The sequence below is a fragment of the Ranitomeya imitator genome, chromosome 1, assembly GCF_032444005.1.
Source record: "Ranitomeya imitator isolate aRanImi1 chromosome 1, aRanImi1.pri, whole genome shotgun sequence".
In the NCBI taxonomy this organism is placed as follows: Eukaryota; Metazoa; Chordata; class Amphibia; order Anura; family Dendrobatidae; genus Ranitomeya; species Ranitomeya imitator.
Window position 1 is genome coordinate 1,203,916,249 of NC_091282.1, and position 17,118 is coordinate 1,203,933,366.

The window sequence follows — 17,118 nt, forward strand, 5'->3', positions numbered from 1 at the left end:
CAAAAACATCACTGCTCTAGAGGAGATCTGCATGGAGGAATGGGCCAACATACCAACAACAGTGTGTGGCAACCTTGTGAAGACTTACAGAAAACGTTTGACCTCTGTCATTGCCAACAAAGGATATATTACAAAGTATTGAGATGAAATTTTGTTTCTGACCAAATACTTATTTTCCACCATAATATGCAAATAAAATGTTAAAAAAACAGACAATGTGATTTTCTGGATTTTTTTTTCTCAGTTTGTCTCCCATAGTTGAGGTCTACCTATAATGTAAATTACAGACGCCTCTCATCTTTTTAAGTGGTGGAACTTGCACTATTGCTGACTGACTAAATACTTTTTTGCCCCACTGTACAAACAAATGGGTCATCATTTGACATTTAAGGTTTGTATTTTTAAGACCATTACCTGTATTTTGAATGGAAGATACTTCACGAAACAGTAAAGTCCTTTGGCCGCGATCGCTTGTTAAATGACCATTTATCCGGCAACACTCTAATCCAAAGCTTGGCACTAGGTTGTCCAAGCTTAAGTTTGGAGTTGATGTCAAGGTTTTTCCTATAGACTTTGAGCCCCCCCTCCCATACTTAAACAGTGTGGGGTGTGGGAATATTGTGGTCTCTACATCCAGTTCTGATGAAACCAGTGATGTATGGCGTGACCTCAAAACAGTTGATACTCAAGCCTGATCGTTCTTTATCCTAACATCAACACCCCCCCGATGCTTTTGGTCACCATTTATGGAGAGGGACGATCGAAGGTGGCAGTTGACTTCTGATTGAAAACAAATGGCATTGGGACCAAGTGTACAAGTCCTAAAGATGCCATGTTGGCTTTCTTTGCTTGAATGTTGGGTTTAAAAGGTCCTGGTTAGAGGGACTCTCACCTTATGACTTTTGGAGACCACTTAGAAAGGATAAAGGAAGTCTTGAGAGAATACAGGAGAAACCAAGCTAAGATGATGATTTTAACACTTTTTTACATGTTTTTACTTTTTCCGAAGGTGGCTTCTACAGAGGGATAGGTTATAGCGTGTAGTAACTGAAAGTTCATGTGAGGTATCGTTAGTACTGCTCGGTAGATGAGGCATGGATGGTGCCAATTACTAACTACATTAGTAACGGCTGCGCTCAGAACGTGACGGAAAGGTTGGAATAAAGGGGAAAAGTTCAAGGCATTGGCTAGTTTCCAAGAGAAAGATGGGAAAAGGCAGTGCCGTTGTTATCCTGTGTGAACTTGTTCCTGGTAACTGTACACTCCAGGTTTTACATCCGGAAACCAAATAACTTCCATGGGCAGTTTATCAAATTTCTAGCTAAAGGCAAACAATTCCTGAAGGGTGTGGGTACATAATAGAAGATCTGTTTGAATCATGAATTGGCTTTTTCCAGTTTTAGGAAAATATAATTCCACAAACTTCCACAGTTTCATTACGATGGATAATCCGAGATTCCACCATGAGGCGCCTATAAAGGAATGTAAAGCCTAAATATTCCAAGTATTCATAAGCAAGTCATCTGACCTTAAATGCTTCTCGTAAAAAAAGATTGTGAAAATGTAGGGAATGTACAGTAACTCTTAGCTTCAATGTGATGCGTACGCTTGATGCCACCTTCTCCAAATCCATAGTCGTAGCCAAACTTTTTCACAAGTTTTTGACCAAGATCCAAAGTGTTGACCTCTCTTCCATAGGTTCCTCGGTTGGCAGTGATGTTTCCACCACCCTGGCAGAATATCCTTTGGGGCAGTTTAACGTTTGTCATCTGTAGAGTCACATAGACCATTCTGGGGGAAATTTGCCAAAGATTTGAAGTTGGTTGTCTCATCCAGGGATGGTTTATATTGATTTTTTTTAGGTCTATGGCCTATTTAACACCCAATGATAAATTTTTTGCTTAGAGGGAGATTTCCCAGCAAAAACTAGAATTTTAATACTTTGGTTGGAGCTCACACTAATCTTATACCCCAGTATTTTGAGTTGAGATTTCTGCTTTTAAGCCATCATTAAATATCTTGAAATTAAAAATGGTAGGATTGTATAACCTGCGCCGCACTTAACGAGGAGTACACCACTTCGTGAATTTGGCACACTTAAGTGTCGTGTACCACCCCAGAAATGTTCACTTTCCAAGCTATGCCCACAAAAATGGCGTGAAATCACCAATTCAAATTTATTTTTTTTCTTGGTGGTTTAAAAATATAGCTCCCCATATTGTCTAGATTGGTTTAGTCTTTCCCTAAATTTATCTGTTTATTATACCTGTATATTGCTAAAGGATTAACATTTTAGAACCTAAAAAAGAAAAATAAACTATTATAGCATTGTCTTGCCCCAATTTAGCTGTTTTAATCTATATATTTTTAAGCCATTAGTTAAGATCTCTAATGTACTCACCTGATTCTTGGGTAATTAAGGGACTTAATACAAGCCAGGAACGTATGCTGAGACACACTGCCTTTTTTTTGTAATATCCTCTGCTCATGACCAACTTGTCTTAAGAGCGCTATTCTAACTTTTTTTTTTTTTTTTTCTTTGCTCCCTTAGGCATTCGTCCTCCAATAATGAACGGGCCGATGCACCCGCGCCCACTTGTGGCTCTGCTGGATGGCAGGGATTGTACAGTAGAAATGCCGATCCTCAAAGATGTAGCCACAGTGGCGTTCTGCGACGCACAGTCAACGCAAGAAATCCACGAGAAGGTAACGTCACCTTGTAATCTCTGAGTGACTAAAAAAAATTGCATGAATTTTTACTGATTTTTGAGAAATGATCGAGTTTATAGAATAATTTCCAAAAACATTTGAACAATGCAGAATTTGTTATTAAAGATGCTTAATCTTTAGGAATAAAGGAACCTACATTTGGGTGGTAAGATCAGGAAGACTTGTACTTTTATACATTTAGAAAGAAGAATCTGTCATGCAGAAGCACTTATTGCTATATTTTTCCCGTTTTTTTTGGCGGGTATTTGTTTTTAATACAAATTGTGATGAATTAAAAAATATTGCAATTTTATACTAACCACTGGAGCTTTCGAAGACTCCAACTCCCTGTAGTTCGAGGAAACACATGAACATTAGCAACAATGATCAGACTCCTCCCCAAAGCGCTTGTATTGACGCATCTAATAAGCGTGTGCAAAGGTCAGGGAGGAGGAACTGTGAAATCACCCATTGTGATTGGTGGATCAGTAGTGTATTGTGTTTTTTTTTTTTTTGTTCTTTTTATAAAGTAAAGCATCCATTGTGTAAACTGCAATTGTTTTTAAATAGCCATTAAGATATGAAAATAAAATCATAAGCTGCCACCAACTGGAAGAGGGCACCTTACGTGGAGCAGCAGTTCTCATGGTGGACCGCCATCCATTTATTACCTAAGGGGGCTGACATGCACTGCCCTCAAGTATGTGTGTGTGTGTGTGTGTGTGTGTGTGTGTGTGTGTATATATATATATATATATATATATATATATATATATATATATATATATATATATATATATATATATTATAGTAATTACCATTTCCATTATTACTAGGAATAATTAATATATCTAATTAATATATATTAATATATATATATATATAAACATTTTTTTTTTTTTTTTTACTTCATTGCTGTAATTGCCTCCAAATATGCAGTTGTAGTTGCTCCCTGGCATTCGCCTCTGAGGAACGAACAAGTAACCTGATAAATCCGGAGAAGAATTGACCTCCTGCATCCCCCATTTGAGTGGAGCCTGGGCCCATCTCCAGCACATTTCATGCTGGAGCTTCCCGCTCCTTGGAGGGTCGCCAGCGCATGGTACGGAGCGTCTTTGGTCAATGGAAGGCCATTAATTTTGAATGAGCCCCATCGCGAGGTGCTGATTTGGCAAGTTGTCCACATTGCACGGGCCGGTGAGGGCTTGTAAATAGGACTGCATGGGTTCCTCACTCTTGTCACTCTGATTTCTCTAAGCTTGGGGTGAATGCGGGCCAGAATGGGTGTCGGCGGGATTACAGCAAAGCGCACCCCAATGCTGAGGAACTCGTTGTCCGAGCATATGTAGGAGTCCGGCCAGCGCGAATGACCGGACGAGGGCCGGGAGGGTGTATTCTTACCAAGCGACATAATCCAGGGGCAAATAATACTTCAAGTCTCCACTTTCCCAGTGGCAATCTATCATTTATGGGTTTTCTGGCCTTAATTAATCACTAATTTGCCTACTGTAGGTGGGACGACCCCTTTAAGCGTTCCTTTACAATCTCCAAGATCCTATCCCAATATGTAGCAGGTGTAATAGTAGTAGCAACAATTATTATTCCTAGTAATAATGGAAATGGTAATTACTATATTTTACGATTGTTTTACTTTTACCATTTTTATTTTTTTACATTTCAATGTCTTTCCTTATGTGCAGGCGTTGGTATCCATGGTTACGACCACTGATGTAGTTAGTTATCTAGATGCTAGTGGTCGTAACCATGGATACCTAAGGTCCTTCAATGCCTGCACATGAGGAAAGACATGGCGAATTAGAAAAACTATACTACATTTCTAATTGGGGGTAAAATAGCCATAATCCTACTACTAATACATATTGGGATGGGATCTTGGAGATTGGAATACCCCTTTAACTTTTACATATTTGCCTCCAACTTTCTGCGTGTCTTTTTCAATGAGCAATGATTTCCTTACATCCATTCTCCTCTGTAGCATTTGTGGTCTTAAAGGGGTTGATCCCACCTTCAGGAATGTGTATCGTTGGATAGTGCATGGAATCTAGCAATTTACTGCTTAATATCTCAATGGCTGAAAATTGTAATTTGTTCACAACGTTTTGCCTGAAAGACTCAATCCTGGCCAGCTTCAGTACAGTGCTTACAAGCTCAATATAAGAGCTTGTAAGCAGTGCACATGTTCTGTCTAGAAATGTCGGTCGGTCTCCAGGGCAATGAGCTGTAAAGCTTTATTGCCTTGATGACCGTCCACCATTTCTAGGCAATAGAACATGTGCAGTGCTTACAAGCACTTTTCTGTTGAGCTTGTAAGTGCTCTCCAGTGATCCTGGGGAGTTTAGGTTATGAGCCCTAATGGGGACAGTGGTTAAGAGTTGCAGAATGATGGCGCTATGTAAGCAAAGCATAATGAGGGCCGCAAACTGAGTTAGTCCTTGTATGCTCTAAAGTATCCACAACCATTTGTCAAAGTTTTAAGCTTCTACTATATAATTGTCTAAGGATCACTTTCATCTGTCTTTCTGTCTGTCACAGATATTCATTGGTCGCGGCCTCTGTCTGTCATGGAAATCCAAGTCGCTGATTGGTCGTGGCAAAACGCCCACGACCAATCAGCGACGGGCACAGTCCGACAGCAGAATGGCCGCTCCTTCCTCCCTGCAGTCAGCGCCCGCTCCATAATTCCCTCCAGTCAGCCCTCACACAGGGTTAATGGCTGCATTACACCACGTTATGCCGTGGTGTACTGCACTCTGTTATCGCTGCTGTTAACCCTGTGTGACCAACTTTTTTACTATTGATGCTGCCTATGCAGCATCAATAGTAAAAATAGCTAATGTTAAAAATAATAAAAAAAAAATTAAAAAATCATTATATACTCACCGTCTGTCGGCCCCTCGGATCCACAACAGGCCTTTCCCGCTGCTCGCGACGTTCCGGTGACCGCTCCATGCATTGCGATCTTGCGAGACCGCAAGGCACCGCACGATTTACATCCCGCTTCGCTGATTGATTGCGCCCAGCCGACATTGCCGCGGGGTTTAAATCCTGCTTCGCTGATTGGTTGCGTAAATAAAAAATCACTATATACTCGCCTTCCGCCGCCTTTCCCACTCCTCGTGACGCTCCGGGGACCGCTCCATGCAAGCGTCAGGTTCCGGTGCGAAGGATGGTATGCGAGAAGGACCTGCCATGACGTCACGGTCATGTGACCATGACATCCTCACAGGTCCTGCGCTCATACCAACCCTGGGACCGGAAACTGCCGCTTGCATGGAGCGGTCACCAGAGCGTTGCGAGGAGCGGGAAAGGCGGCGGAAGGTGAGTATATCATTTTGATAATGATGATGACTTCATTGGGCCTTCGGAAGGTGAGTATATGTTTATTTTTTATTTTAAGTCTGTATACTACGTGGCTGGGCAATATACTACGTGGGCTGGGCAATATACTACGTGGCATATTCTAGAATACCCGATGCTTTAGAATCGGGCCACCATCTAGTTTTAATATAACAAAATGCAGTAATTACACGAAAATGTATTAAGAGTAAAGCGACAAAAGTAGATGGAAGCATGTAGGCATTTTTGTCTCTTTTTTTAAAAAGTTGCTCTGTTTCCTTGAGGGAAGGAGAAGTGTATGGATTACATCACTCAGGCTTACCACCACATGCATGACACTTTTCCATGGTTTAGTTCATCTTTTATATGTCTGGTAGTGATGAGCGGATATGCTGGGATAAGGTGTTATCTGAGCATGCTTGTGTGCTGAGTGTCATCGGCATGCTTGAATATGTTCGAATCCCCACGTCGGCATGTCTCGCGGTTATTCGACATCTGTAACACATGCAAGGATTGCCTAACAGACAATCCTTTCATGTATTGTGGCTGTCGAACCATGAGACATGCAGACGCAGGGAATCGCGTGTTAAATTTTTACTACCTAGTTTTGGCATTTAATAAACCTTTTTGACAGTTGAACAGATTACATGTGTTTTTTTACCTGCAGATTTTTCTCTTAAGGTCTCCAATGGCTCAGATCTATCGTGGTAGTGCCTTACTGGAGACTTTATAATTGCGCTACAAGTCCATTTCTGTAGGGTGGAGAACAAAAAAGCGCAGCAGACATGAGCTTTATATGGATCCCATGCACATTGCTGGCAATGTAATACTTTGTAGTAACTTTAGCCTAAGGATGCAGCGTCCTAAAAACCTATCTGATGGAGAATCAGGGCTGGAACAAGGGGTAAGCACCTGCCCTAGGGTACCACCTCCTTCCTACCCCAATGGGGCGCACTTTGAGGGGGAAAAAAGTGCTGAATGTCTGTGGTTGCCTGACATCTTCATGTGGCCGCAGACATTCAGCACCTTAACGGCTGGGGCACATTCACGGAGTTGAGTGATGTGTCTGGCACAACTAGCAGATGATCAACCAAGGCAAAAAATTGTGTATTAGGCTAGGGAAATGGGCAAATTTTGCCACATGCTTTACTCTTCGAATTAGAGATTAAAGAATCCTAAGATTAAAGCTGCCAAAAAGGAAACAGAGAAGCACATTGCTAAGGAGAGTAAAACTAATCCCAAACTGTTCAACTATATCAATAGTAAAAGAATAAAAACTGAAAATGTAGGCCCCTTAAAAAATAGTGAGGAAAGAATGGTTGTAGATGACGAGGAAAAAGCTAACATATTAAACACCTTCTTCTCCACGGTATTCACGGTGGAAAATGAAATGCTAGGTGAAATCCCAAGAAACAATGAAAACACTATATTAAGGGTCACCAATCTAACCCAAGAAGAGGTGCGAAACCGGCTAAATAAGATTAAAATAGATAAATCTCCGGGTCCGGATGGCATACACCCACGAGTACTAAGAGAACTAAGTAATGTAATAGATAAACCATTATTTCTTATTTTTAGGGACTCTATAGCGACAGGGTCTGTTCTGCAGGACTGGCGCATAGCAAATGTGGTGCCAATATTCAAAAAGGGCTCTAAAAGTGAACCTGGAAATTATAGGCCAGTAAGTCTAACCTCTATTGTTGGTAAAATATTTGAAGGGTTTCTGAGGGATGTTATTCTGGATTATCTCAATGAGAATAACTGTTTAACTCCATATCAGCATGGGTTTATGAGAAATCGCTCCTGTCAAACCAATCTAATCAGTTTTTATGAAGAGGTAAGCTATAGACTGGACCACGGTGAGTCATTGGACGTGGTATATCTCGATTTTTCCAAAGCGTTTGATACCGTGCCGCACAAGAGGTTGGTACACAAAATGAGAATGCTTGGTCTGGGGGAAAATGTGTGTAAATGGGTTAGTAACTGGCTTAGTGATAGAAAGCAGAGGGTGGTTATAAATGGTATAGTCTCTAACTGGGTCGCTGTGACCAGTGGGGTACCGCAGGGGTCGGTATTGGGACCTGTTCTCTTCAACATATTCATTAATGATCTGGTAGAAGGTTTACACAGTAAAATATCGATATTTGCAGATGATACAAAACTGATGGATCAGGATAAGTTGGAAACTTGGGCTGAAAGGTGGCAGATGAGGTTTAACAATGATAAATGTAAGGTTATACACATGGGAAGAAGGAATCAATATCACCATTACACACTGAATGGGAAACCACTGGGTAAATCTGACAGGGAGAAGGACTTGGGGATCCTAGTTAATGATAAACTTACCTGGAGCAGCCAGTGCCAGGCAGCAGCTGCCAAGGCAAACAGGGTCATGGGGTGCATTAAAAGAGGTCTGGATACACATGATGAGAGCATTATACTGCCTCTGTACAAATCCCTAGTTAGACCGCACATGGAGTACTGTGTCCAGTTTTGGGCACCGGTGCTCAGAAAGGATATAGTGGAACTAGAGAGAGTACAAAGGAGGGCAACAAAATTAATAAAGGGGATGGGAGAACTACAATACCCAGATTAGCGAAATTAGGATTATTTAGTCTAGAAAAAAGACGACTGAGGGGCGATCTAATAACCATGTATAAGTATATAAGGGGACAATACAAATATCTAGCTGAGAATCTGTTTATACCAAGGAAGGTGACGGGCACAAGGGGGCATTCTTTGCGTCTGGAGGAGAGAAGGTTTTTCCACCAACATAGAAGAGGATTCTTTACTGTTAGGGCAGTGAGAATCTGGAATTGCTTGCCTGAGGAGGTGGTGATGGCGAACTCAGTCGAGGGGTTCAAGAGAGGCCTGGATGTCTTCCTGGAGCAGAACAATATTGTATCATACAATTATTAGGTTCTGTAGAAGGACGTAGATCTGGGGATTAATTATGATGGAATATAGGCTGAACTGGATGGACAAATGTCTTTTTTAGGCCTTACTAACTATGTTACTATGTATTCACAGGGCTCTGTCCATCAGCCAGGGCAGTACTCATGACCATTGCATGGGAGGCGCCTTCTGTTTTGATACTGACTGCACCCACCCCATTTTGTTGCCTTCTTGAATGATCCTTTGTTCCCTAAGGGGACATATTAACCCTTTTATACCTGAAAATTCAGAAAATGAACCTAAGCAAAATATATATATATTTTTTTTGGCGGGGGGGAGCTGTTAGACTAGTGAAAAGCTTATTGAATTTCCGACACCCGGAGGATCTAGGAAAGTCCCTAGAATTTTTTGTTTCTGCAAGTACCAGTAATTTCATATGGTTCCTTGTAGGACTAATCTCTTCATCCTGAGCCGAGGCAATCAGAAGAGTAGGCACAGATTTAGAATATTGAAGAAGTAGCTTGTTAAAGATTTACAAATTGTACATTGCCGCTTCTAGAAGGAACAAAACTGAAATTAAGCCCCACATCATTAAAGGTCAAGATAACCCATAATATTAGTATAGTCTTTGCATTGGTTTTTGGACTTGGAAGGACCTGTCACTTGTCATTCTGTAACTTTTTGTACTTTTTTTTTTTTTACCTGTTAGGAATACCGTTGTTCCCCTGAATCTGGCATTGTTCTTTTATTTATTTTTTTTGGTTGTTTGAGATATGGCCCTCTTCTTTGTATGTCATTCTAACCTGTTAAGCTAAGTGGGAGTGGTCATCTAAGATGTGGACCACACACTGACAACTTACACAAATGGTGTGGTTCTCAACAAGAGTTGTGGACATCTTCTTGAGAACCTCACCCACCTGGCTAAAAAGACTAGAGTTCTCTACAAGTAAGAGGGGGGCCATAACTTGGGGACAGAGGCACATACGGTAAATGAAAAAGGTCACCGGATTTAGGAACTAGAGCAGCCTTTACACTTCAGGGTGGGGCATATTACATGGTTATGGCAAGTGACAGATTATCTTCAAAGGGCCTCTTGATGGATATACTGGCTTTAAATAGTCAAAATTAACCATTTTGTGTTCTACTCTTCAATTCTTCCTGCTGAAAATTTGACTACTTTTAACAACTGGACTTTTAGGGACACCTTTGACAATGGGGAAGACTACACCCTTGATCGGACAATGGCCGTGTAGGGATATATCGCCACTTGGTAAAGCCCAATTTATGGCTGTATTTTATGAGGTGGCAACAGAGGAACAACCCAATGAAGTCCCAATATTTTTTTTTTTATATAATATAATAATCAATTAGAAAGATATCTTAATATTAAAGGAATCGGTCAGGATCAACCCTCCGAAGCCATCTATATGGGGATGTAGGTCCTAGGAGGCTGAATAACATGATGCCTTGATATCGGTGATCAGATCTTATTCCTGAGCAATCCACGTTCTTTATCCAACATTACTGTCTCACCAGCATTTATCGCTTCCACCAGCAGAGATGGTCTTGAGCGCAGATCATAGAGCATTTGAGGATAACTGGAACCCACCGAGCTGATAAAGCAGGGCAGATAGTCTGATGCTTGTGCCGTGCCGCTGCCGGTCATGCCTGGGACTTTTCTGGTGATCTACAGGGAAAAGGAGGTGACTGCAGCCTGGTCTGCTATCAGGGCTTGTGATGCGATCCCAGCCACTCATTGTGGGCTTGTGGGGCTGGTGTAGCTCATGGTTGGGCCGCATTCAGTATTTGTAAGCCCAAAATCAGGAGTGGAGCAAACCCTGACCAGTCGGTGGAAAAGTATACTAAAAACACGTGCACCAACTCTGCATGTTTGACCCACTCCTGTTTTTTTGGTTTTAAAATACAGATATAAAATCATTGAACGTGTGAATGTGGCCTTAATGGAACTTATAGCCTAGTTATGAAAATGGATGGCACTTGCATAGGACATAAGTCACACAGTTAACCAACAAAGGGCCTGGCTGTACCCTACAAAGATTGGGGAAAAATGTGCAATAAGAGGTGAAAAAATATTTTGGCCAAAATATGAAAGCTCACAACCCACCTCAAGGGTCCTCATACTTGTGAGTCCTAACATTAACTTCAAAAACTGCTCACAAAGACAAATTCAAGACCTCCTACAAGTTGTGATTGGTGTTGAATTTGTGAGCCCTTATGGAGCTTTGTAGCACAGCACTCAGAACTGACTCACAGCAGTATGATGCCTCTCCAGGGACCGGAGGCCTAGCCAGGGGTTCAGCTCAGGTGGGTGAAACTTCTGAGTGGGCCCCTAACCGGGTAACCCGGTCTACAACTATGGTAGCGCACCCTAATAGTGGGTATAGGAGAACCTCAGCAGATGACCAGACCGAAAAAAACAGATGAGAAAGGATACTACCGCCATACAGTGACATAGTGGTAGATACCAGTGCTGCAGTCCATTCAAGTGGTTACACGGTATAGGGGGCCCACAGCTCCCCTATCCACAGTATAGGGGGCCCACAGCTCCCCTATCCACAGTATAGGGGGCCCACAGCTCCCCTAGCCACAGTATAGGGGGACCACAGCTCCCCTAGCCACAGTATAGGGGGACCACAGCTCCCCTAGCCACAGTATAGGGGGCCCACAGCTCCCCTAGCCACAGTATAGGGGGCCCACAGCTCCCCTAGCCACAGTATAGGGGGCCCACAGCTCCCCTAGCCACAGTATAGGGGACCCACAGCTCCCCTATCCACAGTATAGGGGGCCCACAGCTCCCCCTATCCAGAGAGTAGTAGAGCAGGGAGGATGCGTCTCCGTGCTCTATTGCAGGTCTGGACTTTATATACATGGCATGTGCAGCAAAGCCTAAACAGTTAGATGGCATAGCCCCGAGTGGGCCCCTCTCAGCCCGGGTCAACCGCATATATTATATTAGTCCTTCAGGTGCTTTCCTGGGTTTGCAAAGTGAACGCCTTAAGGTTAAACTTAAATTTTGATGCAAGAACTGCAAAAAAAAAATCTAATCGTTACTTAATTTGAGTATAATCTTTTCCTACAAACTCGTATAAACCCCCCAGACCTGGACCCTCCAGGTTTAATACCAAAAAATAATTCTACAGATTAATGAACTCCATAATCAATATCGGACCCCCTAGTCTTTTAGATCATTTTGGGCAACGGACCGCTAAACTTATTCTTATGCTAGACGAAGCCCCTCTGAGTCAAACCTGTAAAATGTATTGGGGGGGTATAAATTTAAGGGGCTCGGGGCCTGAATTAAAGGCTGCCTGTCCTTCTTAGAAGGCCTCCTAATGATTGTGTGCTAAAATTGTTTCAAAATGCATTTACACATGATTGTGGCATCTAGTAGGACAAAACTAGGCGAAGGCTGGGTGGTGATGCACACATTTATGGGTCTGTGATCAAAAAGGGTCAAGTGGCAACTTACCCCTTGGGGCCCCTGTGGTTGCTGCACAGGTTGGACCAGGGGAAGACATAACTTTGGGCCAAAGGCTTAGAATGGTGTTGACTAACAGCTCCAATGATCATATTGAAGACTTTAATTTCACTGTCCCCAGGGATTGGGGGACACCTCCCTTGCTCCAACCATCCCAACCCTTACGAATTAATGAACATCACTCAATTTTGAAGACCTATTTCACTGCTCAGAAGATGGGGGTTGAACATCGGTGACTGGGCAAATGCAACCATAAAACTGGGGTGAGAAGGTAAAACCTCTTCTCTGACCTATCGAAGAACCAGTGTCTTACGGGAAGGCTAATGACTGTATATTTTTCTGACTTAAGATTCCAGTTTTGGGTCTGTTGAAAGTCCAAAAATAAAAAAAGTCCCTCTTGAAGTCTCTTCCTAAGGAGCGTTGCATTAGCTGGGTGTCCCCATGCAGAATCTGTATTTTTGAAAAGTTTATCACAGATTCTGCTTCACCTTTTTAGTTTATGAGGAGGACTTTCCATTTGGTGTCCCTGGCGTATTGAGGTTTTCTTTTTGTACTAGTTTTTTAGGTAGAGTATCATCATGAAATTACCACATTTTGATATGTTCAGGTCATCAGGGGTTGACTCATTTGCACACGGAATCCTCCTTTCCTTCGGTCATGATTTTAAGTTCCATGTGACATCTGTCTACGTTATCCACTTGACCCATTGTAGAGCTCCACAATATGGATCCTAAAATGTGTCCTAAATACAGTTTAATAGTTGTCCTTTGTATATGGTGAGAAAGAGGTCTAAGGATGCTCTTTATTTTTTGTATTTGGGATATTGTACGTCGTCATTCCATATTCTGGAACTTAAGCTAATTTTCTTGCCTGAGGTCCCCGGGTTTCCAGCTTGAGTTTTTGATATGCTGTCCAGAAAAATAAAATCAAGGACAATCAACTTTAACGGACCCTTTGGAAAATTAGTAAAATTATCTAGATTTTAAGTGATAAAGGTCTATGTAGCCCAAATTCCGATTTTGAAGACATTACCTGCACTCTGTATGAAATTCAAGCTTCTTTGCTGACTGTCCAGGATTTTTCGGAACAATTGGCAATACTGCTAAATAATTTCTAACTTGAAAACATTGAAGCTGGCACAATAGACTATTATTTGGGCTGAACAAAGGGAAGAAGGCAAGTAGGGAAGAAGGCCTCCCAGTTTCTCAATCTGCTGTCCACAAAAATCTCTTCTGGTGGACCAAAACCAGTGTGGTAAGGAGACCATCAATGTGGACTATTGGTGCCTTCATAACTTAGATGGAGGGGATTTGGGTAGAACTTGATAGACCGGAGACTATTGTTGGGTTTATATTGTCTGCCGAATTCTCAAAATACTATTGACCCTGTTTTGTTTTTTTTTGTTTTTTATTTCAGGTACTAAATGAAGCAGTGGGCGCCTTGATGTATCACACGATCACTTTAACAAGAGAGGACTTGGAGAAGTTTAAGGCGCTACGAATAATAGTCCGGATCGGGAGCGGGTTTGACAACATTGACATCAAATCGGCTGGAGATCTAGGTATATTTTTCCATTTTAACATGGGCTGAAAACTAATCTGATGCCTTCATGATTTACGGTTATGGCCGTGCTGTGCAATATGGGTGAATGCCAGACCTAAATCTTCATGAAAGTTTGTAGAGTTGGCAGTCCTTGGGGAATTAAACCTCTAGAATAAGACTTTTCTGTGAGGGACAGATGGGAGAGGGGGTCTGAAAGTGGCCAAAATGAAGTTCCTCCTCTGCAAACTGGTCTTTTTTTTTTTTTACCAACGTGCTAAATAGTGAAGTGGCCACTTTGCTATTGAGGGGGGTCCATGTCAAATCTATGAAGGATATAATTAAGGCCATATGCACAATACATAAGACGTGGCTATCTCGGAGGTTGTTGTGACACATTAGGATTGTTGGTTGGGTGACCTTTCCTTTTGAGACCAACTTTATTATGTGCCAAAAACTAGTAGTCCCTTTTCTGATATCTTGCGATCACTTGATTATCAATCCAGGTATAGCGGTGTGCAACGTGCCAGCAGCGTCCGTAGAAGAGACGGCGGACTCTACCATGTGCCACATCTTGAACTTGTACAGGAGAACCACGTGGCTGCACCAGGCGTTACGAGAAGGCACAAGGGTCCAGAGCGTGGAGCAAATTAGAGAAGTTGCATCTGGAGCTGCTCGCATTCGGGGAGAGACCTTGGGCATTATAGGACTGGGTAAGCCTTGTTGAAAGTAATAACCTTTCCTAAAGTAAAAAACCTAAATAGACCGGCTACCCAGATGGTTTTGTTGTAGTGTTGTAAAGCTGAAGCTACACCGTGGTGTCTGTGAGAAGTCCAACTTGCCGGTCAGAATGTCATGTCTATGTTCAGCTTCGTCAAAATTGCTTTTGGGCATTTTGGGTCCATAATGCTTTATGGTGGTCGGTTTCCAGTCCCTTTTTGATTTCCATGGGCAGGAGGCTTTATTTTTGTTTTTTTCTTTTGATTAGTGATGTAAGTGAGCAATAAACACTTAAGTATATATATTTTACAGAGATTATTCCGTAAACAGGAGATGTGCTTCAGTTCTCGCCCCAACCACTAGACTGTGAACGTTCCTGGTTTACATCCTACCAGAATGAACAATGGGTGGACATGTTAGGTGTTGGACCCTCAGTTTCGGAATTGATGACTGATCCTATAGATAGGACGGCCCTATTAATACGCGAGAGAAACTTAAATTTGTAACTGGTCTCATTTTTTTTTTTTTTTTTTGTTACACTGACTGTAAGGGTTGTTTAATAATGATGAGCGAGTGTGCTCGTTACTCAAGTTTTCTGAGTATGCTCAAGTCTCAACCAAGTATTGCCGGTGCTCGGATGCGATGTTCGGACCCTTGCCCTGCATGTTGAGAGGCTGTAATACAGCCAATAAACATGGCTACAGCTTGACCATGTATGGCAGGCAATCCCTGCATCTTTAAGCAACTCAACATGCGGGCCAGGGATCTGAGCATCGCATCCGAGCAACGCCAATACTCACTCGAGCATACTCGAAAAGCTTGTAACGAGCACACTCGCGCATCACTAGAGGTATTCTTTGCAGCATGAGATGGGGCATTGTCAGCATGAAGATGATTTTGCGCCTGAAGGCACGTTTCTGCTTTTTGACCATGGAAGAAAGTTGTCAGTCAGAAACTCTATGTACTTTGCAGAGGTCATTTTCACACCTTCAGGAACCTTAAAGAGTCCTACCAGCTGTTTCCCCATGATTCCGGCATAAAACATGACTCCTCCACCTCCTTGCTGATGTCACAGCCTTGTTGGGACATGGTGGCCTCCACCAACCATCCACTACTCCATCCATCTGAACCATCCTGGGTTGCTCGACACTCATCAGTAAACAAGACTGTTTGAAAATAAGTCTTCATGTATGTCTGGGCCCACTGCAACCGTTTCTGCTCATGAACACTGTTTAGGGGTGGCCGAATAGTAGGTTTAGTCACCACAGCAGGCCTTTGAAGGATCCTACACCTTGAGGTTCGAGGGACTCCAGAGGCACCAGCAACTTAAAATACCTGTTTGCTGCTTTGTAATGGTATTTTGGCAGCTGCTCTCTTAATCCAATGAATTTGTCTGGCAGAAACCTTCCTCATTATGCCTTTATCTGCATGAACTCTGTCTGTGCTCTGTTTCAGTCACAAATCTCTTCACAAAAACTTTGTGATCATCATACTGTGAAGTATCTAATTTTTTCATACCTTGTCCAAGGCATTGCACTATTTAACGCTTTTCAGCAGCAGAGAGATCCTTTTTATTTCTCATATTGCTTGAAAACTTTGGCCTGCTTAATAATGTGGAACATCATTTTTAAGTAGTTTTCCTTTAATTAGAATTACCTGGAATACTAATTATCACATGTGTTTAAGATTGATTTCAGTTATCTATTGAGCCCTGAGACACAATACCATCCATGAGTTTATTTGAAAAACAAAACAATTAAATCTTTGACACTTAAATCCAATTTGCATAATAATTTGGAAAGATATATATATATATATATATATATATATATATATATATATATATATATATATATATATATATATATATATATATATATATATATATATTCATTATTTTTTTTTTATTATTTAACTTCCATGCTCCCCTTTTTCACTCTATTCTAGACATCGCTATGGTATTCCCCTTTCTGTGAGCATTTAGAAACCCTGCTTGGTTCCACAAATTTTTTTTTTCCGTCTAAAACAGTAAATGGTGGAAAGCAGAACAAGAAGGGGGATGCAGCTGCACATACAGTAAAATCCCTCCTTCAAGACGAGCTGGATCATCTGTCAGTTGATCTCTATGGGGACTGAAAGAGAGAGCAAAAAGGCACAAACCCCGTGGTCATGCCTTCTAGTAAACATTTGTCACCATTGCACTGGATTCACATCTACATTGCACTGGATTCACATCTACACTGCTCAGTACTTCTGTTTATTCACCTCCATTCTACTGCTGCTTCTAAATGTTACATTGAGAGAAGGCATGAAGGATTCCTGCTCCCTTAAGTTGTCAATGTCTCCCATCATGAATTTCTCTCCACTAGCTCAGAGACAACGAAGACTAAGTGAGCCTG

General features: G+C 41.9%; 1 protein-coding gene across 10 annotated transcripts in view; it reads left to right on the forward strand.

Annotated features, from left to right (window-relative positions):
- Positions 1-17,118, forward strand: part of CTBP1 (C-terminal binding protein 1) — a 496,367-nt gene that overhangs the window by 432,160 nt on the left and 47,089 nt on the right. For all 10 annotated transcript variants that reach the window (XM_069744905.1, XM_069744907.1, XM_069744909.1 and 7 more), the window contains 3 exons: positions 2,552-2,706; positions 13,877-14,021; positions 14,506-14,712. In XM_069744905.1, coding sequence (XP_069601006.1) covers positions 2,552-2,706; positions 13,877-14,021; positions 14,506-14,712 — 507 coding nt within the window. The remainder of the gene's footprint in view (positions 1-2,551; positions 2,707-13,876; positions 14,022-14,505; positions 14,713-17,118) is intronic.